A 25,720-nucleotide genomic window follows, 5' to 3' on the forward strand; every position below is an offset into this window, starting at 1 on the left:
GAGATGCACTGCAGTACTTAATGCAGCTGGTGGCCACGACTGTTACATTTGATTTTGACCCCCCCCCCCCCACATATCTGTGGAACTTGCTCAGTTTATGTCTCAGTTGTTGAATCTTGTTATGTTCATACAAATATTTACACATGTTAAGTTTGCTGTAAATAAACACAGTTGACAGTGAGAGGACGTTTCTTTTTTTGCTTTTTATGTATTTGTGAAGCAGAGGTCCCGGGTTCGAGCCAGGTATGTGCCGCATGGGGATGAAGGATGAAGTGGTACACGCTAAGCAATCAGCTTATACTCGATCTTCCCCACTAGTAATTACCAGGTGAAGTGCTTTTTTCCCAGCCGTATGTGCTAAATACAACCTTTCAACTTAGTTATGAATGTCGGGTTAGTGTTGAATATAGGCAGATCAGTAGCACATCTAGCCACTAGATGGCGGCATAATTATGAGATAAAGCCGAGCCATCTCACTGGGCATAGACGTCCGTTCAACATTATTCCACGATGTAATTCAACCAGTGTGATCCCAGCGGGATGGGAGAACTCTTGTCTGCATTCTGCGTTTGATTGAATACAGGCCTGTAATTCAACTAGAATAAAACACTGAAATATGTTACTGTGAAACTGTAATCACAGTACAAGTGTGTATTGTACTGCGATAGGATAAAGTAATCCTTCTAACCCCCCCCCCAAAAAAAAAAAATATATAAAAACAAATATAGATGTACTATTGTAAAGTGGTTGTTCCACTGGATATCATAAGGTGAATGCACCAATTTGTAAGTCGCTCTGGATAAGAGCGTCTGCTAAATGACGTAAATGTCTTGATTTAGTGCTTTTTAAAATGCAAGCTGAGAATTAATTCAGCCAGCCACTCCAAAAATCTGCCAGTGAGAAATGAAATCTCGTAAACTATTAAAAATCGTAAACCATCTCTGGTATGATATGCATAACTTTGAAAGACCAGTTTCAGGAGGAAAGCATTTGTGTGACTAGTCTCATCTCCTTTATTGCTACAGTCAACAGAAGCATGTATTTAGACAGTTAGACCAATGCGGTTTCTGCGTGATGATACATTTACATGACACTTGAACATTCTGTGGCAGCCATGTTAGTTCCCCATTAACTTTACATGTGGAATATTAAAACAATGCTATGTAACCGAAAGTCTAGAATTAGAACAATATTCAACATTCTAAAAGTTGACCAAACTCTCGAATGTCTCTGCAGTCGAAATGCGTTCGTCCCTCCTGTATTCTATTCATTCCTCCTGTATTCTATTCATTCTACACCGCGTCATGGTGAAGTCAGATTATTCCATATAAGGAGGTGGGGTTTGGAGAATTGATCGGGCCACGTCAAGAAAAGCAGCCAAACGTCATACTGAACTAGTGCAGAGTAGACTCTCGACAAGGATACAGCGACAGTAGGCTGTCAACTGAACTATCATAAACCCTATTAAGAGATATCATTTACACTCCTGTGTATTACAATGGACTGCGCTTTTGAGCACTTGGATGCTGTTGGTTTTCTGGAGATTTGGCAACGCTTTGATGCAGACGGTGACAATTATTAATATTATAACCTAACCACGCGAGATATGGTTTGATAACTTGATATATGTTATTTTTGATGCAATAAAAACCATGTTATTTATGTAAAGAAAACGTTTAAAATGTATTCTAAAACGTATGAGAGAGTATTTTAAATGTTGATAATGATTCTCCAGATAATGGTTACATCGAGGGGAAGGAGTTGGATCGCTTCTTCCGTCACATGATGACGAAATTAGGTCCGGAGGTAAGTACATATATTTTTCCCTCTTATCTTTTAACTATTTTATTAGCAGCCTAATAACGCGCAACAAATTTGAAGCGCAGCAGGGGCACTTTGTCTATTTGCGAGTTACTGCCAGAAACGAGTGTGCCCCCTTATAAATGACGCATAACAGATACATTATTATTATAAATATCCTCTTCTAAATATGGCTCACTGTTCCTCGGAAGTGTTATCGGACGTTCCTCTATTACAGAGAGCCTACAATGTGTTAAAGGCGCTTCCTCTTGTTTACGGTAAGTGGTGTGCCACTGTTGCCTCTATGGGAGATTACCAACAACATGGTATTTTTGTGTTAAGTATTTACAGTCGATCAATGTACCTCTTGGTCTAGGTGAGTGAATAAAACGATTCGATGGCAGGCTACTGATGATTGACAAGTAAACACAACTATGGGTTGATACAGGAAAACAGCCAGTACTTTTCCCATGTAATTGTGCAGCAAAGGGCAGCGTATCTTTAGTTATAGCTCTGTCCAAACAAAGGCTCCACCTTTTAGTGTGTTTGTCTTTTTCCTGAGTGGGTTAAGCTGCTGTCCAGATGGGCTCAAGGATGACATTAGGATGCTACAGGCATCAGCAAACGCAATTAGGGTGTGCATCCCAATTGGCACCCTATTCCCTATATAGTGCACTACTTTTGACCAAAGCCCTATGGAACCCTGTTCCCTTTATAGTGAACTACTTTTGACCAGAACCCTATGGCACCCTGTTCCCTATATAGTGCACTACTTTTGACCAGAACCCTATGGCACCCTGTTCCCTATATAGTGCACTACTTTTGACCAAAGCCCTATGGAACCCTGTTCCCTATATAGTGCACTACTTTTGACCAGAGCCAATAGGGCACCCTGTCCCCTATACAGTGAACTACTTTTGACCAGAGCCAATAGGGCTCCCTGTCCCCTATACAGTGAACTACTTTTGACCAGAGCCAATAGGGTGCCATTTGGGACGTATAGTTGATGTTCTGGCCTACTTCCCAGTGGGTGGTTAGAGAGAGGCCATGTTCAGCACTGAGAATGGCTTCTGTGATGGGCATGTAGTTGTTTAATGGTTCCTGCAGATGTGTAGAAAACTAAATATTGTTGTGATATTGTTAAAATACATTAAACTGACCACCACTTGGTAGTCTTAAGACCAATAACATCTGTGCTCAGTTTTCATCTCATTGTCTATCATATAAACAGGAAGTATTGACATTATTAAAGTCTGAAAGGACAAATCTGGAGAAGTTTTTGGTTTCCTAGAAGATTATAATCACTTGCCTAAAAAAATGTAAATGAGCTATTTACATGCAGAAGTGAAATATATTTCCTGCCTTTCACTTACACATACGAGAGGAATCAGAAAGATCAGCACTGGAATTCTTTATATTTTGGTTGTGATCATCAAATACGTTCTCAGAGCTCAACTTGCCCGACTGCAATAAATTCCATAAATTGTCTGTATTTCACTTTGCTTCCAGTCTTGCACTAAAGATCGTCCTGTCCCTGCCCTTAAACCACGGACACACTACTTGGTCAATATGTTCACTTACATTGGACATCATTATGCTTAAGATCCACAGCTGATAAGGAACATAACACTATTGAGAACAGACTCATGTCTCTGTATTATGAGAAGCTCCTGGCACCTACATGTCTGGGACAGGTCATTTATTGACAACAGACTCAGGTCTCTGTATTATGAGAAGCTCCTGGCACCTACATGTCTGGGACAGGTCATTTATTGAGAACAGACTCAGGTCTCTGTATTATGAGAAGCTCCTGGCACCTACATGTCTGGGACATGTCATTTATTTGTGTTTGTTCCTGCTTTCACTGTATGTACACAGCTAATTAGTTATGAAGTGTATCTCTAGTGAAGTAATATTTGATATATATCCGTATTATATATACCTTACATACAACCCGTAATAAGACTATGAAATGAATATGACCAAAGTCTATCAAAACTGGTATCTGTCTCCATAAAGAGGATTATGGTTGAGTTACAGTAACAGGCTATCAAGAAAGGTATGAGAATGGAGAACTAAAGGAAAGTAGATTTAAATACATTGTAATACAAACGATTCACTTAAGCTTAAATTACAATACATTATTATAGGCATGATGAGAGAGAAGTCATAGCCTGAAAAAGCCATGCCCCAAGAGGCCATGGGAAGGAGAGAGAAGTCATAGCCTGAAAAAGCCATGCCCCAAGAGGCCATGGGAAGGAGAGAGAAAGAGATCACCACAGCAGGTCAGGAACACAAAGAGAAAGACAGAATGAATCACTCCTTTATAACACCTGAGTTGTTTGGGTTCCAAATGTGAGTTGTTGACCAATAGGATTACTTTAAAAGTGACCTTCCAATCAGAAGACAACAGAAGCTCTGCTTGACAGAGATGTGACAGAATGGGGATTGGGGAGATAATGCAGCATTCCTAAGACAACACACAGGAAGTCATTGCATACAGTGTAGAGAGTCAGTTCAGGGAGGAAGCATCATTGATCATCGGGTATATTACATTTCCACCAGAGAAGAGAGACATGTGGGTACCAGTAAGCACATCTGGTCAGAGGAGAGAGAGGGAGGGGGGAGGGGGAGTCATAGTGACTGTGGTAACTGTTATTCTGGTCTCTCTCTCCGTGCAGGATAAAGTAACAGAGGAGAGAGAGGGAGGGGGGGGGAGTCATAGTGACTGTGGTAACTGTTATCCTGGTCTCTCTCTCCGTGCAGGATAAAGTAACAGAGGAGAGAGAGGGAGGGGGGAGGGGGAGTCATAGTAACTGTGGTAACTGTTATTCTGGTCTCTCTCTCCGTGCAGGATAAAGTAACAGAGGAGAGAGAGGGAGGGGGGGAGGGGGAGTCATAGTAACTGTGGTAACTGTTATTCTGGTCTCTCTCTCCGTGCAGGATAAAGTAACAGAGGAGAGAGAGGGAGGGGGAGGGGAGTCATAGTGACTGTGGTAACTGTTATTCTGGTCTCTCTCTCCGTGCAGGATAAAGTAACAGAGGAGAGAGAGGGAGGGGGAGGGGAGTCATAGTGACTGTGGTAACTGTTATTCTGGTCTCTCTCTCTGTGCAGGATAAAGTAACAGAGGAGAGAGAGGGAGGGGGGGAGTCATAGTGACTGTGGTAACTGTTATTCTGGTCTCTCTCTCCGTGCAGGATAAAGTAACAGAGGAGAGAGAGGGAGGGGGGGAGTCATAGTGACTGTGGTAACTGTTATCCTGGTCTCTCTCTCCGTGCAGGATAAAGTAACAGAGGAGAGAGAGGGAGGGGGGAGGGGGAGTCATAGTAACTGTGGTAACTGTTATTCTGGTCTCTCTCTCCGTGCAGGATAAAGTAACAGAGGAGAGAGAGGGAGGGGGGAGGGGGAGTCATAGTAACTGTGGTAACTGTTATTCTGGTCTCTCTCTCCGTGCAGGATAAAGTAACAGAGGCGAGAGAGGGAGGGGGAGGGGAGTCATAGTGACTGTGGTAACTGTTATTCTGGTCTCTCTCTCCGTGCAGGATAAAGTAACAGAGGAGAGAGAGGGAGGGGGAGGGGAGTCATAGTGACTGTGGTAACTGTTATTCTGGTCTCTCTCTCCGTGCAGGATAAAGTAACAGAGGAGAGAGAGGGAGGGGGAGGGGAGTCATAGTGACTGTGGTAACTGTTATTCTGGTCTCTCTCTCCGTGCAGGATAAAGTAACAGAGGAGAGGGTCGAGAGACTGAAGCAGAGGTTCATGTCAGCCTATGATGTCACCGCAGACGGACGCCTGCAGATCCAGGAGGTAACGTCAACAGATGGATAGGGAAACCTATAGCTATAACAATCTGAGATACAGATGGATAGGAACCCTATAGCTATAACAATCTGAGATACAGATGGATAGGAACCCTATAGCTATAATAATCTGAGATACAGATGGATAGGGAAACCTATAGCTATAACAATCTGAGATACAGATGGATAGGGAAACCTATAGCTATAACAATCTGAGATACAGATGGATAGGGAAACCTATAGCTATAACAATCTGAGATACAGATGGATAGGAACCCTATAGCTATAACAATCTGAGATACAGATGGATAGGAACCCTATAGCTATAACAATCTGAGATACAGATGGATAGGGAAACCTATAGCTATAACAATCTGAGATACAGATGGATAGGGACCTATAGCTATAACAATCTGAGATACAGATGGATAGGGAAACCTATAGCTTTAACAATCTGAGATACAGATGGATAGGGAAACCTATAGCTATAACAATCTGAGATACAGATGGATAGGGAACCCTATAGCTATAACAATCTGAGATACAGATGGATAGGGAAACCTATAGCTATAACAATCTGAGATACAGATGGATAGGAACCCTATAGCTATAACAATCTGAGATACAGATGGATAGGGAAACCCTATAGCTATAACAATCTGAGATACAGATGGATAGGGAAACCTATAGCTATAACAATCTGAGATACAGATGGATAGGGAACCCTATAGCTATAACAATCTGAGATACAGATGGATAGGAAACCTATAGCTATAACAATCTGAGATACAGATGGATAGGAACCCTATAGCTATAACAATCTGAGATACAGATGGATAGGGAAACCTATAGCTATAACAATCTGAGATACAGATGGATAGGGACCTATAGCTATAACAATCTGAGATACAGATGGATAGGGAAACCTATAGCTTTAACAATCTGAGATACAGATGGATAGGGAAACCTATAGCTATAACAATCTGAGATACAGATGGATAGGGAACCCTATAGCTATAACAATCTGAGATACAGATGGATAGGGAAACCTATAGCTATAACAATCTGAGATACAGATGGATAGGAACCCTATAGCTATAACAATCTGAGATACAGATGGATAGGGAAACCCTATAGCTATAACAATCTGAGATACAGATGGATAGGGAAACCTATAGCTATAACAATCTGAGATACAGATGGATAGGGAACCCTATAGCTATAACAATCTGAGATACGATGGATAGGGAACCCTATAGCTATAACAATCTGAGATACAGATGGATAGGAAACCTATAGCTATAACAATCTGAGATACAGATGGATAGGGAACCCTATAGCTATAACAATCTGAGATACAGATGGATAGGGAAACCTATAGCTATAACAATCTGAGATACAGATGGATAGGAACCCTATAGCTATAACAATCTGAGATACAGCCAACAGAACATCTCTGAGTGAGTGACACAAGCTGACAAATAGCACAGTAACCTCAAGAAAGAGAGAGAGATAAAATGCTTTCATCCACTTTCAAAAGAAGACCAATTCATTTTACCACAAATCTCAAAGGCTTCCAGCATTTATAAGTGGGGGAAATGATCAATATATTTGTGTGGTTTCTGTGGGATGTTTTACTGTATATGGGAGTGGTCACTCACAGTAAACGCTCTCTCAGCCATCTGAAGATGACAGACAAGCCACACCGTCTCTTTGTGTGGTTGATGTGGAGAGTGCAGCGCTAGCAGCAAAGGGACGGCGATGAAACCATTTCACTAATGGGATGAACAGTATACCGTTTGTAGAGATGGAGTGATAGGCACTTGTTTTAATTGTCAAAAGCACGATTCAGCATATATGACAGCCAATTGCATGACTAGATTCATTACACATAAACCAGCAGGAATCAATGACTGGTGCCACTTTTTTCTCAGAGTTCTTGTTGGACAGTATTTTCGGTGCACAGTGCTGCAGTAGTAACCTACAACTGGTCTGTTTTCTCATGGTCTTTCCTCTCTCTCTCTCTCTCTCTCTCTCTCTCTCTCTCTCTCTCTCTCTCTCTCTCTCTCTCTCTTGCTCTCTCTCTGTCTCTCTGTCTCTCTGTATCTCTCGTTCTCTTTCTCAATCTCTCTCTCTCTGTCTCTCTCTCTCTCTCTCTCTCTCTCTCTCTCTCTCTCTCTTGCTCTCTCTCTGTCTCTCTGTCTCTCTGTATCTCTCGTTCTCTTTCTCAATCTCTCTCTCTCACTCTCTTTCTCAATCTCTCTCTCTCACTCTCTCTCTCTCTCTCTCTCTCTCTCTGTGTCTGTCTCTCTCTCTCTCTCTCTCTCTCTCTGTATCTCTCTCTCTGTATCTCTCTCTCGCTCTCTCTCTCGCTGTCTCTCTCTCTTTCTCTCTCTCTCTCTTTCTCTCTCTCTCTCTCTCCCAATGTAATCCCCTAATGCAGTGCTAATATAATTAGTACTAAGAGGGGACTGCACAAGATCCCGTTGGGCACTCAGCACAGTTAGATCTGGATGCCTGCCAGGTGCACAATTAGTGGGTCTGATGAATTGCTGCCACGTCACTGGCATCGTACTTCACTGGCATCGTACTTCACTGGCATCATACTTCACTGGCATCATACTTCACTGGCATCATACTTCACAGTCTCTCTGGGAAAAAGGTGCAGCTTCAGTGATTCAGTTAGACAGGGGTGAATCAACAGTTAGAGAGCGGTGAATCAACAGTTAGAGAGGGGTGAATCAACAGTTAGAGAGGGGTGAATCAACAGTTAGAGAGGGGTGAATCAACAGTTAGAGAGGGGTGGACCAACAGTTAGAGAGGGGTGGATCAACAGTTAGAGAGGGGTGAATCAACAGTTAGAGAGGGGTGAATCAACAGTTAGAGAGGGGTGAATCAACAGTTAGAGAGGGGTGAATCAACAGTTAGAGAGGGGTGAATCAACAGTTAGAGAGGGGTGAATCAACAGTTAGAGAGGGTTGGACCAACAGTTAGAGAGGGGTGAATCAACAGTTAGAGAGGGGGGAATCAACAGTTAGAGAGGGGTGAATCAACAGTTAGAGAGGGTGAATCAACAGTTAGAGAGGGGTGAATCAACAGTTAGAGAGGGGTGGACCAACAGTTAGAGAGGGGTGAATCAACAGTTAGAGAGGGGTGAATCAACAGTTAGAGAGGGGTGAATCAACAGTTAGAGAGGGGTAAATCAACAGTTAGAGAGGGGTGAATCAACAGTTAGAGAGGGGTGAATGAACAGTTAGAGAGGGGTGAATCAACAGTTAGAGAGGGGTGAATCAACAGTTAGAGAGGGGTGAATCAACAGTTAGAGAGGGGTAAATCAACAGTTAGAGAGGGGTGAATGAACAGTTAGAGAGGGGTGAATCAACAGTTAGAGAGGGGTGAATCAACAGTTAGAGAGGGGTGAATCAACAGTTAGAGAGGGGTGAATCAACAGTTAGAGAGGGGGGAATCAACAGTTAGAGAGGCTGACTCTGGGCTGGTTGTATGGGAGGTCAGCTGGGCTGGGAGAGAGACTCTTAAGGATGGCTTCTCTCTCTTCTTACTCCCACTGATATCTTGCTGATAACTGTGGTGTAATTATCATGATATACAGTTGAATGCACTTTAGTTGAATTCACGTATTGTAAGTGACTCTGGATAAGAGCATCTGCTAAATGTTCATGTGTATTTGGTTGTGTTGCAGTTGGCCATGATGATCCTGCCACAGGATGAGAACTTCCTCCTGGTGTTCCGCAGGGAAGCCCCTCTGGACAACAGTGTAGACTTTATGAAGGTAAGAAGCCCCTCTGGACAACAGTGTAGACTTTATGAAGGTGAGAAGCCCCTCTGGACAACAGTGTAGACTTTATGAAGGTGAGAAGCCCCTCTGGACAACAGTGTAGACTTTATGAAGGTGAGAAGCCCCTCTGGACAACAGTGTAGACTTTATGAAGGTAAGAAGCCCCTCTGGACAACAGTGTAGACTTTATGAAGGTAAGAAGCCCCTCTGGACAACAGTGTAGACTTTATGAAGGTGAGAAGCCCCTCTGGACAACAGTGTAGACTTTATGAAGGTGAGAAGCCCCTCTGGACAACAGTGTAGACTTTATGAAGGTGAGAAGCCCCTCTGGACAACAGTGTAGACTTTATGAAGGTGAGAAGCCCCTCTGGACAACAGTGTAGACTTTATGAAGGTGAGAAGCCCCTCTGGACAACAGTGTAGACTTTATGAAGGTGAGAAGCCCCTCTGGACAATAGTGTAGACTTTATGAAGGTAAGAAGCCCCTCTGGACAACAGTGAAACTATATTGATGTCAATTGGAGACTAATGTAAAATGTGTGTGCAATTCTCATATTAGGATTCTGCCTTTAGTGAGTGTATGTGATACAGGAAGAAAACCTGCAGTTGGATGTTCAGGAGTGGTGATCTGTTGGAATGGTCTGAGTGGTGATCTGTTGGAGTGGTCTGAGTGGTGATCTGTTGGAATGGTCTGAGTGGTGATCTGTTGGAATGGTCTGAGTGGTGATCTGTTGGAATGGTCTGAGTGGTGATCTGTTGGAATGGTCTGAGTGGTGATCTGTTGGAATGGTCTGAGTGGTGATCTGTTGGAATGGTCTGAGTGGTGATCTGTTGGAATGGTCTGAGTGGTGATCTGTTGGAATGGTCTGTGTGGTGATCTGTTGGAATGGTCTGAGTGGTGATCTGTTGGAATGGTCTGAGTGGTGATCTGTTGGAATGGTCTGAGTGGTGATCTGTTGGAATGGTCTGAGTGGTGATCTGTTGGAGTGGTCTGTGTGGTGATCTGTTGGAGTGGTCTGAGTGGTGATCTGTTGGAATGGTCTGAGTGGTGATCTGTTGGAATGGTCTGAGTGGTGATCTGTTGGAATGGTCTGAGTGGTGATCTGTTGGAATGGTCTGAGTGGTGATCTGTTGGAATGGTCTGAGTGGTGATCTGTTGGAATGGTCTGAGTGGTGATCTGTTGGAATGGTCTGAGTGGTGATCTGTTGGAATGGTCTGAGTGGTGATCTGTTGGAATGGTCTGTGTGGTGATCTGTTGGAATGGTCTGAGTGGTGATCTGTTGGAATGGTCTGAGTGGTGATCTGTTGGAGTGGTCTGTGTGGTGATCTGTTGGAGTGGTCTGAGTGGTGATCTGTTGGAATGGTCTGTGTGGTGATCTGTTGGAATGGTCTGAGTGGTGATCTGTAGGAATGGTCTGAGTGGTGATCTGTTGGAATGGTCTGAGTGGTGATCTGTTGGAGTGGTCTGAGTGGTGATCTGTTGGAGTGGTCTGAGTGGTGATCTGTTGGAATGGTCTGAGTGGTGATCTGTTGGAATGGTCTGAGTGGTGATCTGTTGGAATGGTCTGAGTGGTGATCTGTTGGAATGGTCTGTGTGGTGATCTGTTGGAATGGTCTGAGTGGTGATCTGTTGGAATGGTCTGAGTGGTGATCTGTTGGAATGGTCTGAGTGGTGATCTGTTGGAGTGGTCTGAGTGGTGATCTGTTGGAATGGTCTGAGTGGTGATCTGTTGGAATGGTCTGAGTGGTGATCTGTTGGAATGGTCTGAGTGGTGATCTGTTGGAATGGTCTGTGTGGTGATCTGTTGGAATGGTCTGAGTGGTGATCTGTTGGAATGGTCTGAGTGGTGATCTGTTGGAATGGTCTGAGTGGTGATCTGTTGGAATGGTCTGAGTGGTGATCTGTTGGAATGGTCTGAGTGGTGATCTGTTGGAATGGTCTGAGTGGTGATCTGTTGGAATGGTCTGAGTGGTGATCTGTTGGAATGGTCTGAGTGGTGATCTGTTGGAATGGTCTGTGTGGTGATCTGTTGGAATGGTCTGAGTGGTGATCTGTTGGAATGGTCTGAGTGGTGATCTGTTGGAGTGGTCTGTGTGGTGATCTGTTGGAATGGTCTGTGTGGTGATCTGTTGGAATGGTCTGAGTGGTGATCTGTAGGAATGGTCTGAGTGGTGATCTGTTGGAATGGTCTGAGTGGTGATCTGTTGGAGTGGTCTGAGTGGTGATCTGTTGGAGTGGTCTGAGTGGTGATCTGTTGGAATGGTCTGAGTGGTGATCTGTTGGAATGGTCTGAGTGGTGATCTGTTGGAATGGTCTGAGTGGTGATCTGTTGGAATGGTCTGTGTGGTGATCTGTTGGAATGGTCTGAGTGGTGATCTGTTGGAATGGTCTGAGTGGTGATCTGTTGGAATGGTCTGAGTGGTGATCTGTTGGAATGGTCTGAGTGGTGATCTGTTGGAATGGTCTGAGTGGTGATCTGTTGGAATGGTCTGAGTGGTGATCTGTTGGAATGGTCTGAGTGGTGATCCGTGCACCTGCCAGATCTGTAGAACCAAATACGTGAGATGTAATTTGTAATTTATGGAAAGAATGTTCGCAGTTCCTTTTTCTATATGAACTCCATTTGTTGTGTGTGGCTATCACAGTAACTCTGAAGACAAATCACTCAGCATCACCTCACCTGGATAAGAACCCTGATGCTTACTAAGGGTCATTGATGGCAGCTGGTATTTGTATTTACAGCAGTAGTAACTGATTGTCCTTCTTGTCTCTGTAGATCTGGAGAAAGTATGACGCTGACAGCAGTGGATACATATCAGCTGTGGAGCTGAAGGTAATGTTGTTTAACTCCACTCCTACACACAGAAGGTAATGTTGTTTAACTCCACTCCTACACACAGAAGGTAATGTTGTTTAACTCCACTCCTACACACAGAAGGTAATGTTGTTTAACTCCACTCCTACACGCAGAAGGTAATGTTGTTTAACTCCTCTCCTACACACAGAAGGTAATGTTGTTTAACTCCACTCCTACACACAGAAGGTAATGTTGTCTAACTCCACTCCTACACACAGAAGGTAATGTTGTTTAACTCCACTCCTACACGCAGAAGGTAATGTTGTCTAACTCCACTCCTACACGCAGAAGGTAATGTGGTTTAACTCCACTCCTACACACAGAAGGTAATGTGGTTTAACTCCACTCCTACACACAGAAGGTAATGTTGTTTAACTCCACTCCTAGACACAGAAGGTAATGTTGTCTAACTCCACTCCTACACACAGAACGTAATGTCTTTATATTTATCAAACCATGTTAGATCTGATTTCAGTGAATCAGGAAATTAAACAATAAACCATGTTAGATCTGATTTCAGTGAATCAGGAAATTAAACAATAAACCATGTTAGATCTGATTTCAGTGAATCAGGAAATTAAACAATATTGCCCTTTTTATTGCTTCTCTCCTTCTTTGTAAACAGGGTTTCCTGAAGGACTTGTTCCAGCAGCACGGGAAGGCTGTGTCCTCCAGCAAACTGGACGAGTACACAGACGCAATGGTAAAACAACAGTCTCCTAGCCCTTTCCTGTAGTCAAATGACCAAATCGCCCCCTAGTGGCCTCATTGGTGGAATGTTATTAATATTTGTATAATAATATGATAATAATAATTAATAATTAATAAATACTATTTCAAAACAAACGCTGAAAATGTGTTCTTCTTGGTTCCTGGAGGTACTAATGATATCCTCTTGGTTCCTGGAGGAACATAGGGCCTGTAGTAAAGATATCCTCTTGGTTCCTGGAGGAACATAGGGCCTGTACTAAAGATATCCTCTTGGTTCCTGGAGGAACATAGGGCCTGTACTAATGATATCCTCTTGGTTCCTGGAGGAACATAGGGCCTGTACTAAAGATATTCTCTTGGTTCCTGGAGGAACATAGGGCCTGTACTAAAGATATTCTCTTGGTTCCTGGAGGATCATAGGGCCTGTACTAAAGATATCCTCTTGGTTCCTGGAGGAACATAGGGCCTGTACTAAAGATATCCTCTTAGTTCCTGGAGGAACATAGGGCCTGTACTAAAGATATCCTCTTGGTTCCTGGAGGAACATAGGGCCTGTACTAAATATATCCTCTTGGTTCCTGGAGGAACATAGGGCCTGTACTAAAGATATCCTCTTGGTTCCTGGAGGAACATAGGGCCTGTAGTAAAGATATCCTCTTGGTTCCTGGAGGAACATAGGGCCTGTACTAAAGATATCCTCTTGGTTCCTGGAGGAACATAGGGCCTGTACTAAAGATATCTTCTTGGTTCCTGGAGGAACATAGGGCCTGTACTAAAGATATCTTCTTGGTTCCTGGAGGAACATAGGGCCTGTACTAATGATATCCTCTTGGTTCCTGGAGGAACATAGGGCCTGTAGTAAAGATATCCTCTTGGTTCCTGGAGGAACATAGGGCCTGTAGTAAAGATATCCTCTTGGTTCCTGGAGGAACATAGGGCCTGTAGTAAAGATATCCTCTTGGTTCCTGGAGGAACATAGGGCCTGTACTAATGATATCCTCTTGGTTCCTGGAGGAACAAAGGGCCTGTAGTAAAGATATCCTCTTGGTTCCTGGAGGAACATAGGGCCTGTATTAAAGATATCCTCTTGGTTCCTGGAGGAACATAGGGCCTGTACTAAATATATCTTCTTGGTTCCTGGAGGAACATAGGGCCTGTACTAAAGATATCTTCTTGGTTCCTGGAGGAACATAGGGCCTGTACTAATGATATCCTCTTGGTTCCTGGAGGAACATAGGGCCTGTAGTAAAGATATCCTCTTGGTTCCTGGAGGAACATAGGGCCTGTAGTAAAGATATCCTCTTGGTTCCTGGAGGAACATAGGGCCTGTAGTAAAGATATCCTCTTGGTTCCTGGAGGAACATAGGGCCTGTACTAATGATATCCTCTTGGTTCCTGGAGGAACATAGGGCCTGTAGTAAAGATATCCTCTTGGTTCCTGGAGGAACATAGGGCCTGTATTAAAGATATCCTCTTGGTTCCTGGAGGAACATAGGGCCTGTACTAATGATATCCTCTTGGTTCCTGGAGGAACATAGGGCCTGTAGTAAAGATATCCTCTTGGTTCCTGGAGGAACATAGGGCCTGTACTAATGATATCCTCTTGGTTCCTGGAGGAACATAGGGCCTGTACTAAAGATATCCTCTTGGTTCCTGGAGGAACATAGGGCCTGTACTAAAGATATCCTCTTGGTTCCTGGAGGAACATAGGGCCTGTAGTAAAGATATCCTCTTGGTTCCTGGAGGAACATAGGGCCTGTACTAATGATATCCTCTTGCTTCCTGGAGGAACATAGGGCCTGTACTAATGATATCCTCTTGGTTCCTGGAGGAACATAGGGCCTGTACTAATGATATCCTCTTGGTTCCTGTTGCCAGTCTTGGGATGCTTCCTTTCCCTTTTGGCCATGACACTCAGTCTTTATAGTCTCTTACCCACTGATTTACAATCTCTCTCTCCAGTGTGTATAAAATAAGATAACTCAAGCACCACGTCTAATCAACTTAATGCAGTCATCAGTCTCTAATCAACCTAATGCAGTCATCAGTCTCTAATCAACCTAATGCAGTCATCAGTCTCTAATCAACCTAATGCAGTCATCAGTCTCTAATCAACCTAATGCAGTCATCAGTCTCTAATCAACCTAATGCAGTCATCAGTCTCTAATCAACCTAATGCAGTCATCAGTCTCTAATCAACCTAATGCAGTCATCAGTCTCTAATCAACCTAATGCAGTCATCAGTCTCTAATCAACCTAATGCAGTCATCAGTCTCTAATCAACCTAATGCAGTCATCAGTCTCTAATCAACCTAATGCAGTCATCAGTCTCTAATCAACCTAATGCAGCCATCAGTCTCTAATCAACCTAATGCAGCCATCAGTCTCTAATCAACCTAATGCAGTCATCAGTCTCTAATCAACCTAATGCAGTCATCAGTCTCTAATCAACCTAATGCAGTCATCAGTCTCTAATCAACCTAATGCAGCCATCAGTCTCTAATCAACCTAATGCAGCCATCAGTCTCTAATCAACCTAATGCAGTCATCAGTCTCTAATCAACCTAATGCAGCCATCAGTCTCTAATCAACCTAATGCAGTCATCAGTCTCTAATCAACCTAATGCAGTCATCAGTCTCTAGAACCATTAATGCAGTCATCAGTCTCTAATCAATCTAATGCAGTCATCAGTCTCTAATCAACCTAATGCAGTCATCAGTCTCTAGAACCATTAATGCAGTCATCAGTCTCTAATCAACCTAATGCAGTCATCAGTCTCTAATCAACCTAATGCAGTCATCAGTCTCTAGAACCATTAATGCAGTCATCAGTCTCTAATCAACCTAATGCAGTCATCAGTCTCTAATCAACCTAATGCAGTCATCAGTCTCTAATCAATCTAATGCAGTCATCAGTCTCTAATCAACCTAATGCAGTCATCGGTCTCTAATCAACCTAATGCAGCCATCAGTCTCTAATCAACCTAATGCAGTCATCAGTCTCTAATCAACCTAATGCAGTCATCAGTCTCTAATCAACCTAATGCAGTCATCAGTCTCTAGAACCATTAATGCAGTCATCAGTCTCTAATCAACCTAATGCAGTCATCAGTCTCTAATCAACCTAATGCAGTCATCAGTCTCTAGAACCATTAATGCAGTCATCAGTCTCTAGAACCATTAATGCAGTCATCAGTCTCTAGAACCATTAATGCAGTCATCAGTCTCTAGAACCATTAATGCAGTCATCAGTCTCTAATCAACCTAATGCAGTCATCAGTCTCTAATCAACTTAATGCAGTCATCAGTCTCTAATCAACCTAATGCAGTCATCAGTCTCTAATCAACCTAATGCAGTCATCAGTCTCTAATCAACCTAATGCAGTCATCAGTCTCTAATCAATCTAATGCAGCCATCAGTCTCTAATCAACCTAATGCAGCCATCAGTCTCTAATCAACCTAATGCAGTCATCAGTCTCTAGAACCATTAATGCAGTCATCAGTCTCTAATCAATCTAATGCAGTCATCAGTCTCTAATCAACCTAATGCAGTCATCAGTCTCTAGAACCATTAATGCAGTCATCAGTCTCTAATCAACCTAATGCAGTCATCAGTCTCTAATCAACCTAATGCAGTCATCAGTCTCTAATCAACATAATGCAGTCATCAGTCTCTAATCAATCTAATGCAGTCATCAGTCTCTAATCAACCTAATGCAGTCATCGGTCTCTAATCAACCTAATGCAGCCATCAGTCTCTAATCAACCTAATGCAGTCATCAGCCTCTAATCAACCTAATGCAGTCATCAGTCTCTAATCAACCTAATGCAGTCATCAGTCTCTAATCAACCTAATGCAGTCATCAGTCTCTAGAACCATTAATGCAGTCATCAGTCTCTAGAACCATTAATGCAGTCATCAGTCTCTAGAACCATTAATGCAGTCATCAGTCTCTAGAACCATTAATGCAGTCATCAGTCTCTAGAACCATTAATGCAGTCATCAGTCTCTAATCAACCTAATGCAGTCATCAGTCTCTAATGAAGTCATCAGTCTCTAGAACCATTAATGCAGTCATCAGTCTCTAGAACCATTAATGCGGGGTAAATGAACCTCATTCGTGGCTCTTTCAGAGCCTTTCATGTCACTGAACGTGGTATAGATTCAGCAGGTAAACCTGGTTGCAGTGACGTTCATTACAGCCCCCCGCTGTGTATAAACTGTACAGGGTCTTCAGGATGTTTAATATGTAGTTTTATTTAACCTTAATTCAACTAGGCAAGTCAGCTAAGAACACATTCTTATCTACAATGACAGCCTTGTTCAGGGGCAGAACGACAGATTTTTACCTTGTCAGCTCGGAGATTCGATCCACCAACCTTTCGGTTACAGGCCCAACGCTCTGACCACTAGGCTACCTGCCGCACCTACACTCTAACCACTAGTCTACCTGCCGTCCCTACACTCTAACCACTAGTCTACCTGCCTGCCCCTACACTCTAACCACTAGACTACCTGCCGTCCCTACACTCTAACCACTAGTCTACCTGCCTGCCCCTACACTCTAACCACTAGGCTACCTGCCGTCCCTACACTCTAACCACTAGACTACCTGCTGTCCCAACACTCTAACCACAAGGCTACCTGCCACCCCTACACTCTAACCACTAGGCTACCTGCCGCCCCTACACTCTAACCACTAGTCTACCTGCCTGCCCCTACACTCTAACCACTAGTCTACCTGCCGTCCCTACACTCTAACCACTAGTCTACCTGCCGTCCCTACACTCTAACCACTAGGCTACCTGCCGCCCCTACACTCTAACCACTAGTCTACCTGCCTGTCCCTACACTCTAACCACTAGTCTACCTGCCGCCCCTACACTCTAACCACTAGTCTACCTGTCGCCCCTACACTCTAACCACTAGTCTACCTGTCGTCCCTACACTCTAACCACTAGGCTACCTGCCGTCCCTACACTCTAACCACTAGGCTACCTGCCGTCCCTACACTCTAACCACTAGACTACCTGCCGTCCCAACACTCTAACCACTAGGCTACCTGCCTGCCCCTACACTCTAACCACTAGGCTACCTGCCGTCCCTACACTCTAACCACTAGTCTACCTGCCGTCCCTACACTCTAACCACTAGTCTACCTGCCGTCCCTACACTCTAACCACTAGGCTACCTGCCGTCCCTACACTCTAACCACCAGTCTACCTGCCGCCCCTACACTCTAACCACTAGGCTACCTGCCTGCCCCTACACTCTAACCACAAGTCTACCTGCCTGCCTCTACACTCTAACCACTAGGCTACCTGCCGTCCCTACACTCTAACCACTAGTCTACCTGCCTGCCCCTACACTCTAACCACTAGGTTACCTGCCGTCCCTACACTCTAACCACTAGGCTACCTGCCGCCCCTACACTCTAACCACTAGTCTACCTGCCGTCCCTACACTCTAACCACTAGTCTACCTGCCTGCCCCTACACTCTAACCACTAGGTTACCTGCCGTCCCTACACTCTAACCACTAGGCTACCTGCCGCCCCTACACTCTAACCACTAGTCTACCTGCCTGCCCCTACACTCTAACCACTAGGTTACCTGCCTGCCCCTACACTCTAACCACTAGGCTACCTGCCGTCCCTACACTCTAACCACTAGTCTACCTGCCGTCCCTACACTCTAACCACTAGGCTACCTGCCTGCCCCTACACTCTAACCACTAGTCTACCTGCCGTCCCTACACTCTAACCACTAGTCTACCTGCCGTCCCTACACTCTAACCACTAGTCTACCTGCCTGCCCCTACACTCTAACCACCAGGCTACCTGCCGTCCCTACACTCTAACCACTAGTCTACCTGCCTGCCCCTACACTCTAACCACTAGGCTACCTGCCGCCCCTACACTCTAACCACTAGTCTACCTGTCGTCCCTACACTCTAACCACTAGTCTACCTGCCGTCCCTACACTCTAACCACTAGTCTACCTGCCGTCCCTACACTCTAACCACTAGTCTACCTGCCTGCCCCTACACTCTAACCACTAGTCTACCTGCCTGCCCCTACACTCTAACCACTAGACTACCTGCCTGCCCCTACACTCTAACCACTAGTCTACCTGCCGTCCCTACACTCTAACCACTAGTCTACCTGCCGTCCCTAAACTCTAACCACTAGTCTACCTGCCGCCCCTACACTCTAACCACTAGTCTACCTGCCTGCCCCTACACTCTAACCACTAGGCTACCTGCCGTCTCTACACTCTAACCACTAGTCTACCTGCCGTCCCTACAGTCTAACCACTAGTCTACCTGCCTGCCCCTACACTCTAACCACTAGGCTACCTGCCTGCCCCTACACTCTAACCACTAGTCTACCTGCCTGCCCCTACACTCTAACCACTAGTCTACCTGCCGTCCCTACACTCTAACCACTAGTCTACCTGCCGTCCCTACACTCTAACCACTAGTCTACCTGCCTGCCCCTACACTCTAACCACCAGGCTACCTGCCGTCCCTACACTCTAACCACTAGTCTACCTGCCCCTACACTCTAACCACTAGTCTACCTGCCGTCCCTACACTCTAACCACTAGTCTACCTGCCTGCCCCTACACTCTAACCACCAGGCTACCTGCCGTCCCTACACTCTAACCACTAGTCTACCTGCCGTCCCTACACTCAAACCACTAGTCTACCTGCCGTCCCTACACTCTAACCACTAGTCTACCTGCCTGCCCCTACACTCTAACCACTAGTCTACCTGCCTGCCCCTACACTCTAACCACCAGGCTACCTGCCGTCCCTACACTCTAACCACTAGTCTACCTGCCGTCCCTGCACTCTAACCACTAGTCTACCTGCCGTCCCTACACTCTAACCACTAGTCTACCTGCCTGCCCCTACACTCTAACCACCAGGCTACCTGCCGTCCCTACACTCTAACCACTAGTCTACCTGCCGCCCCTACACTCTAACCACTAGTCTACCTGCCGTCCCTACACTCTAACCACTAGTCTACCTGCCTGCCCCTACACTCTAACCACCAGGCTACCTGCCGTCCCTACACTCTAACCACTAGTCTACCTGCCGCCCCTACACTCTAACCACTAGTCTACCTGCCGTCCCTACACTCTAACCACTAGTCTACCTGCCTGCCCCTACACTCTAACCACCAGGCTACCTGCCGCTCCGATGTGACTTGTTCCCAGACTCCTGTGAAAGAGTCATCGCATTATACTGGCACCTGTCACCGACTTGTTTTTCCAATCTTATCGATACCCTGAGGCTCGTTCCCTTCTCTGAAAACGTTCTAATTTCTGCTCTAACTTTAAATGGACTTCCCTGACTCAGATTCCCAGTGAGGAGAAAATGGCTTCATCCTGCAGCCAGGTGTGGTCTCTCTCTCTCCAGTTCATCAGACAGGGTAGTGCGTTCCCAAATGGCATCCTATTCCTTATGGGCCCTGGTCAACAGTAGTACACTATATAGGGAATAGGGAGTCATTTGGGACCGTGACAGGGCTATGTTGTGGCAGCCAGCAGCAGATCACTCTGTCCAGCTGTATTAATCATCTCATCTAACAGACTGATATTAGATTACCAGTGTCTGGTGGGAGACTGTCCCACCTCTCATACCGATTCACTCTGTCTGTCTCTCACCCTGGCCTGTCTGTCTCTCACCCTGGCCTGTCTGTCTCTCACCCTGCCCTGTCTGTCTCTCACCCTGCCCTGTCTGTCTCTCACCCTGGCCTGGTCTGGCATCACCCTGTCTGTCTCTCACCCTGGCCTGTCTGTCTCTCACCCTGGCCTGTCTGTCTCTCACCCTGGCCTGTCTGTCTCTCACCCTGCCCTGTCTGTCTCTCACCCTGGCCTGTCTGTCTCTCACCCTGGCCTGTCTGTCTCTCACCCTGCCCTGTCTCTCACCCTGCCCTGTCTGTCTCTCACCCTGCCCTGTCTGTCTCTCACCCTGGCCTGGTCTGGCATCACCCTGTCTGTCTCTCACCCTGGCCTGTCTGTCTCTCACCCTGCCCTGTCTGTCTCTCACCCTGGCCTGGTCTGACATCACCCTGTCTGTCTCTCACCCTGCCCTGTCTGTCTCTCACCCTGCCCTGTCTGTCTCTCACCCTGGCCTGGTCTGGCATCACCCTGTCTGTCTCTCACCCTGGCCTGTCTGTCTCTCAGCCTGGCCTGGTCTGGCATCACCCTGTCTGTCTCTCACCCTGGCCTGTCTGTCTCTCACCCTGGCCTGGTCTGGCATCACCCTGTCTGTCTCTCACCCTGCCCTGCCTGTCTCTCACCCTGGCCTGGTCTGGCATCACCCTGTCTGTCTCTCACCCTGGCCTGTCTGTCTCTCACCCTGGCCTGGTCTGGCATCACTCCTTTCAGTCTCTCACCCTGGCCTGTCTGTCTCTCACCCTAGCCTGGTCTGGCATCACCCTGTCTGTCTCTCACCCTGGCCTGTCTGTCTCTCACCCTGGCCTGGTCTGGCATCACTCCTTTCAGTCTCTCACCCTGGCCTGTCTGTCTCTCACCCTGGCCTGGTCTGGCATCACCCTGTCTGTCTCTCACCCTGGCCTGTCTGTCTCTCACCCTGGCCTGGTCTGGCATCACCCTGTCTGTCTCTCACCCTGGCCTGTCTGTCTCTCACCCTGGCCTGGTCTGGCATCACCCTGTCTGTCTCTCACCCTGGCCTGTCTGTCTCTCACCCTGGCCTGGTCTGGCATCACCCCGTTCTCGTTAGAGTACTTCTAACCTGTCTATCGTATTTATTTTCAAAGAGAGTGACTGTCAAAATGGCAGGTTGACCTTTATTGTCAAGAGTCTTGTGTTGGAGGCAGAGCTGAGAGATTTCCCCTTAGATAGGCCAGCTGCAAAGTCAAAATTGGCTATATTGTAAAAATGTATGAAAACAAAAATGTGCCTTTAAGGTTAGGCATTAGGCTTAGCAGTGTGGTTAAGGTTAGGGTTAGGCATTAGGCTTAGCAGTGTGGTTAGGGTTAGGCATTAGGCTTAGCAGTGTGGTTAAGGTTAGGGTTAGGCATTAGGCTTAGCAGTGTGGTTAAGGTTAGGGTTAGGCATTAGGCTTAGCAGTGTGGTTAGGGTTAGGCATTAGGCTTAGCAGTGTGGTTAAGGTTAGGGTTAGGCATTAGGCTTAGCAGTGTGGTTAAGGTTAGGGTTGGGTTTAATCACGTTGTGGCATTTCCACTCTGCAGAGCTGCCTCCAGAACAAGATTCATAATGAAAACGCTAACCTGCGTAAGTGTGTTTATTTGTGCTCAGATCTAAACCATTGACAAACATGTTTAGTTGGCTTTTTTAAGCAGGAAAACCAGTAATCGCCAAATATATGTAATATCTCCATTGGTCAGTCTTGAACCAAAATTACACATGTTTTATTATGCATCAATTCCTTTTTTCTAACAGATGAAGATTTTTGACAAAAATAAGGATGGTCGCTTGGATCTGAACGATTTGGCCAGGTACTTCTAATTGACTCTATTACAATTCTGAATACTGAACCGTTTGGCCAGGTACTTCTAATTGACTCTATTACAATTCTGAATACTGAACCGTTTGGCCAGGTACTTCTGATTGACTCTATTACAATACTGAACCGTTTGGCCAGGTACTTCTGATTGACTCTATTACAATTCTGAATACTGAACCGTTTGGCCAGGTACTTCTGATTGACTCTATTACAATTCTGAATACTGAACCGTTTGGCCAGGTACTTCTGATTGACTCTATTACAATACTGAACCGTTTGGCCAGGTACTTCTGATTGACTGTATACTGTAGTACCAATACCTTTTCTGACTATGCTGTTTTGCTTGTTGTTTATTTCACGTTTTCCTTTAGGATCCTGGCTCTAGAAGAGAATTTCATGCTACAGTTCAAAATGGATGTGAGTTCAGTCGATGTGTTTCTCCGAATGCTCCTTACATTACTCTGCTAAATCTTCTTAGGAAATGGAAGATGAAACTAACCGTAATCGACTCTGTTTACAGGCCTCCAGTCAAGAAGACAGAAAGAGAGACTTTGACAAAATATTCAACCACTATGATGTTGTGAGTACAGACAGAATGATAAATAATGTTTTGTTGTTTAAAGTGCCCAACTCTTAAATGCTTTGTTGATCTTTGTAGTTACAACATTTAAACTCTTATCCATCACTTCTTTCGTCAAAAAGATGACTGCTCTGGTGTGTGGTCATCCACACCCCCTCCCAAAATGGCTGCTGTGCCATTTCTTCCACTTGCATTACTTGACATAGATCCTGAAAAACTAGATGTGTTTACTAAATCCAACACCCTTGGGGCTGGGATGTTGGATTTGATTTGCAGGGCAACTGCTTCCTCTATTTGGTCTGTAAATTAAATATGAGTTGCAAAACAAGGATGTTTGGTCTGCATTCAGAGAAATGAGATTACAATTTTGGCATGATGACCTTTTAATGAGTTCTATGTTCTCTCTTCTCCATTGGTCAGAGTAACACCGGAGCTTTTAATGAGTTCTATGTTCTCTCTTCTCCATTGGTCAGAGTAACACCGGAGCTTTTAATGAGTTCTATGTTCTCTCTTCTCCATTGGTCAGAGTAACACCGGAGCTTTTAATGACTTCTATGTTCTCTCTTCTCCATTGGTCAGAGTAACACCGGAGCTTTTAATGACTTCTATGTTCTCTCTTCTCCATTGGTCAGAGTAACACCGGAGCTTTTAATGAGTTCTATGTTCTCTCTTCTCCATTGGTCAGAGTAACACCGGAGCTTTTAATGAGTTCTATGTTCTCTCTTCTCCATTGGTCAGAGTAACACCGGAGCTTTTAATGAGTTCTATGTTCTCTCTTCTCCATTGGTCAGAGTCACACCGGAGCTTTTAATGAGTTCTATGTTCTCTCTTCTCCATTGGTCAGAGTAACACCGGAGCTTTTAATGAGTTCTATGTTCTCTCTTCTCCATTGGTCAGAGTAACACCGGAGCTTTTAATGAGTTCTATGTTCTCTCTTCTCCATTGGTCAGAGTCACACCGGAGCTTTGGAAGGACCAGAGGTGGATGGCTTTGTAAAAGACATGATGGAACTGGTCAGGGTAAGAATATCAGACAATATCTTTATGAATGTGCCACAAACATGTTCCTATTATAATTGGCTATTGTATTTGTAAAGGTCATGTGTTTGTCATAACATGGGACTATGCATGTTCCTATAATAATCTACTATATGTCTTTGTAAAGGTCATGTGTATGTAAAGGTCATGTGGGACAATATTGTGTTGGGAAAGGTAGAATTGGTGTCTATTGTTTTATCCTGTTGTGTTGTATATCTTTATGAGTCAGTCTTAACATGCTCCTATATGATACCTATTGTGTATGTCCTTGTTATGAACATGCTTCTATCTGATACATCTCTGTCCTGGCTGGCCCAAAGGACATCTATTGTGTCCAGTGTTCTCTGTATCAATCAAAAACAGATGAAATCCTTCACCTCTTGACCTCAAGGAACTTACAGAATACATTAACTTTAGCCCACACATTCAATAGATCTTAATTGTCCCGGAAGAGCAGTTTTTGTGCAATATAAAATACATCTATACATAGTTTGACTACTAATGTGTTGTACCTGTTGATCTTCCATCCAGCCCAGCATCTCTGGCCCAGAGCTGGACAAACTGAGGGCTGTGCTGCTGGGACACTGTGACGTCAACAAAGATGGAAAGATCCAGAGGAATGAGCTAGCGCTGTGCCTGGGAATGAAGCCCAATAAAGCCTAGGTTTCCCCAAGCAGAGAAGACCTCTACTACTGATCCTTCCCTTCACTGTGATGCATCCAGAACACCCAGAACTTTATGTCCAATCTTCAAAAACAAAGATGACAAAGACAACAGCTGCCAGTGTTTTAGCATGTTGTGGAACAAGCACTGTTCTGAATGATATCAATTGTATTTTCTTGTGATAGATTCAAAATAATACTGGTAAATGAATACAGAATAATACAGGTAGCCTACTGGTAAATGAATACAGAATAATACAGGTAGCCTTCTGGTAAATGAATACAGAATAATACAGGTAGCCTACTGGTAAATTAATACAGAATAATACAGGTAGCCTACTGGTAAATGAATACAGAATAATACAGGTAGTCTACTGGTAAATGAAAGTGTATCTATTTGAAAAAGCAGGAGAAGGCTCAATGTTCAAGACTGTGTTGTGAATGATGCTTATGTTTTTCCTGTTGTGATTGGCCTGGCCATAGCTAGCTATTGGGCAATTTGCATGTAAGTGTAGTACTGTATTGTACATTAGGTGAGTTGCTGTTTTTAATATTATATGATGATGTTTAACAATGATAATTAAATCAAGAGTAGTGGGACTTGGTGTTGTGTACTTTGTTACAGATACATTTAACATTAGTGCGTACGATACTGCCTGTGTATACAGTACCACTGGGCAGTGATTAAGAGCATTGGGCCAATAGCCAACATTTTACACTTCTGTTAATTATATAGCGCTACTAAATATGCACATTATATTTACTTAACCCAGGGATCATCAACTAGATTCAGCCACTGGATGATTTTTTGGGATGGTCTGGGGGCCAGAACATAATTACAGATCAATTTGTAGACTGCAAATTGACCGCAAGAAGCCCAAACAGATAAAATATGAGATTAAAACATAATAATTTCAAACCTTGCTTATATTTGTATACGATCACATGTTTCTCTCTATACTATACAGATT

The 25,720-nt window shown here is 44.6% G+C and overlaps 1 protein-coding gene across 4 annotated transcripts; it reads left to right on the forward strand.

Annotated features, from left to right (window-relative positions):
* The first annotated feature begins 1,368 nt into the window (after positions 1 to 1,368).
* Positions 1,369 to 25,349, forward strand: LOC115183918 (secretagogin). 4 transcript variants are annotated; one of them, XR_003874124.1, is made up of 12 exons: positions 1,374 to 1,568; positions 1,736 to 1,806; positions 5,516 to 5,608; positions 9,302 to 9,391; positions 12,176 to 12,232; positions 12,882 to 12,959; positions 22,407 to 22,462; positions 22,842 to 22,887; positions 22,991 to 23,050; positions 24,001 to 24,069; positions 24,619 to 25,010; positions 25,116 to 25,349. XR_003874124.1 is itself a non-coding variant. In XM_029744894.1 (11 exons), exons 1-11 carry the CDS (start codon positions 1,499 to 1,501, stop codon positions 24,748 to 24,750), a joined length of 822 nt encoding a protein of 273 aa, XP_029600754.1. In that variant the 5' UTR covers positions 1,374 to 1,498; the 3' UTR covers positions 24,751 to 25,349. The 4 variants fall into 4 exon arrangements, 3 of the variants coding, with proteins under 3 accessions (XP_029600755.1, XP_029600756.1, XP_029600754.1); XM_029744894.1 differs by having other exon boundaries at positions 24,619 to 25,349; XM_029744895.1 differs by lacking the exons at positions 24,001 to 24,069; positions 24,619 to 25,010; positions 25,116 to 25,349 and adding an exon at positions 23,842 to 23,992 and having other exon boundaries at positions 1,369 to 1,568.
* The last annotated feature ends 371 nt before the right edge of the window (positions 25,350 to 25,720 follow it).

Source organism: Salmo trutta, unplaced genomic scaffold, assembly GCF_901001165.1.
Source record: "Salmo trutta unplaced genomic scaffold, fSalTru1.1, whole genome shotgun sequence".
Lineage (NCBI taxonomy): Eukaryota > Metazoa > Chordata > Actinopteri > Salmoniformes > Salmonidae > Salmo > Salmo trutta.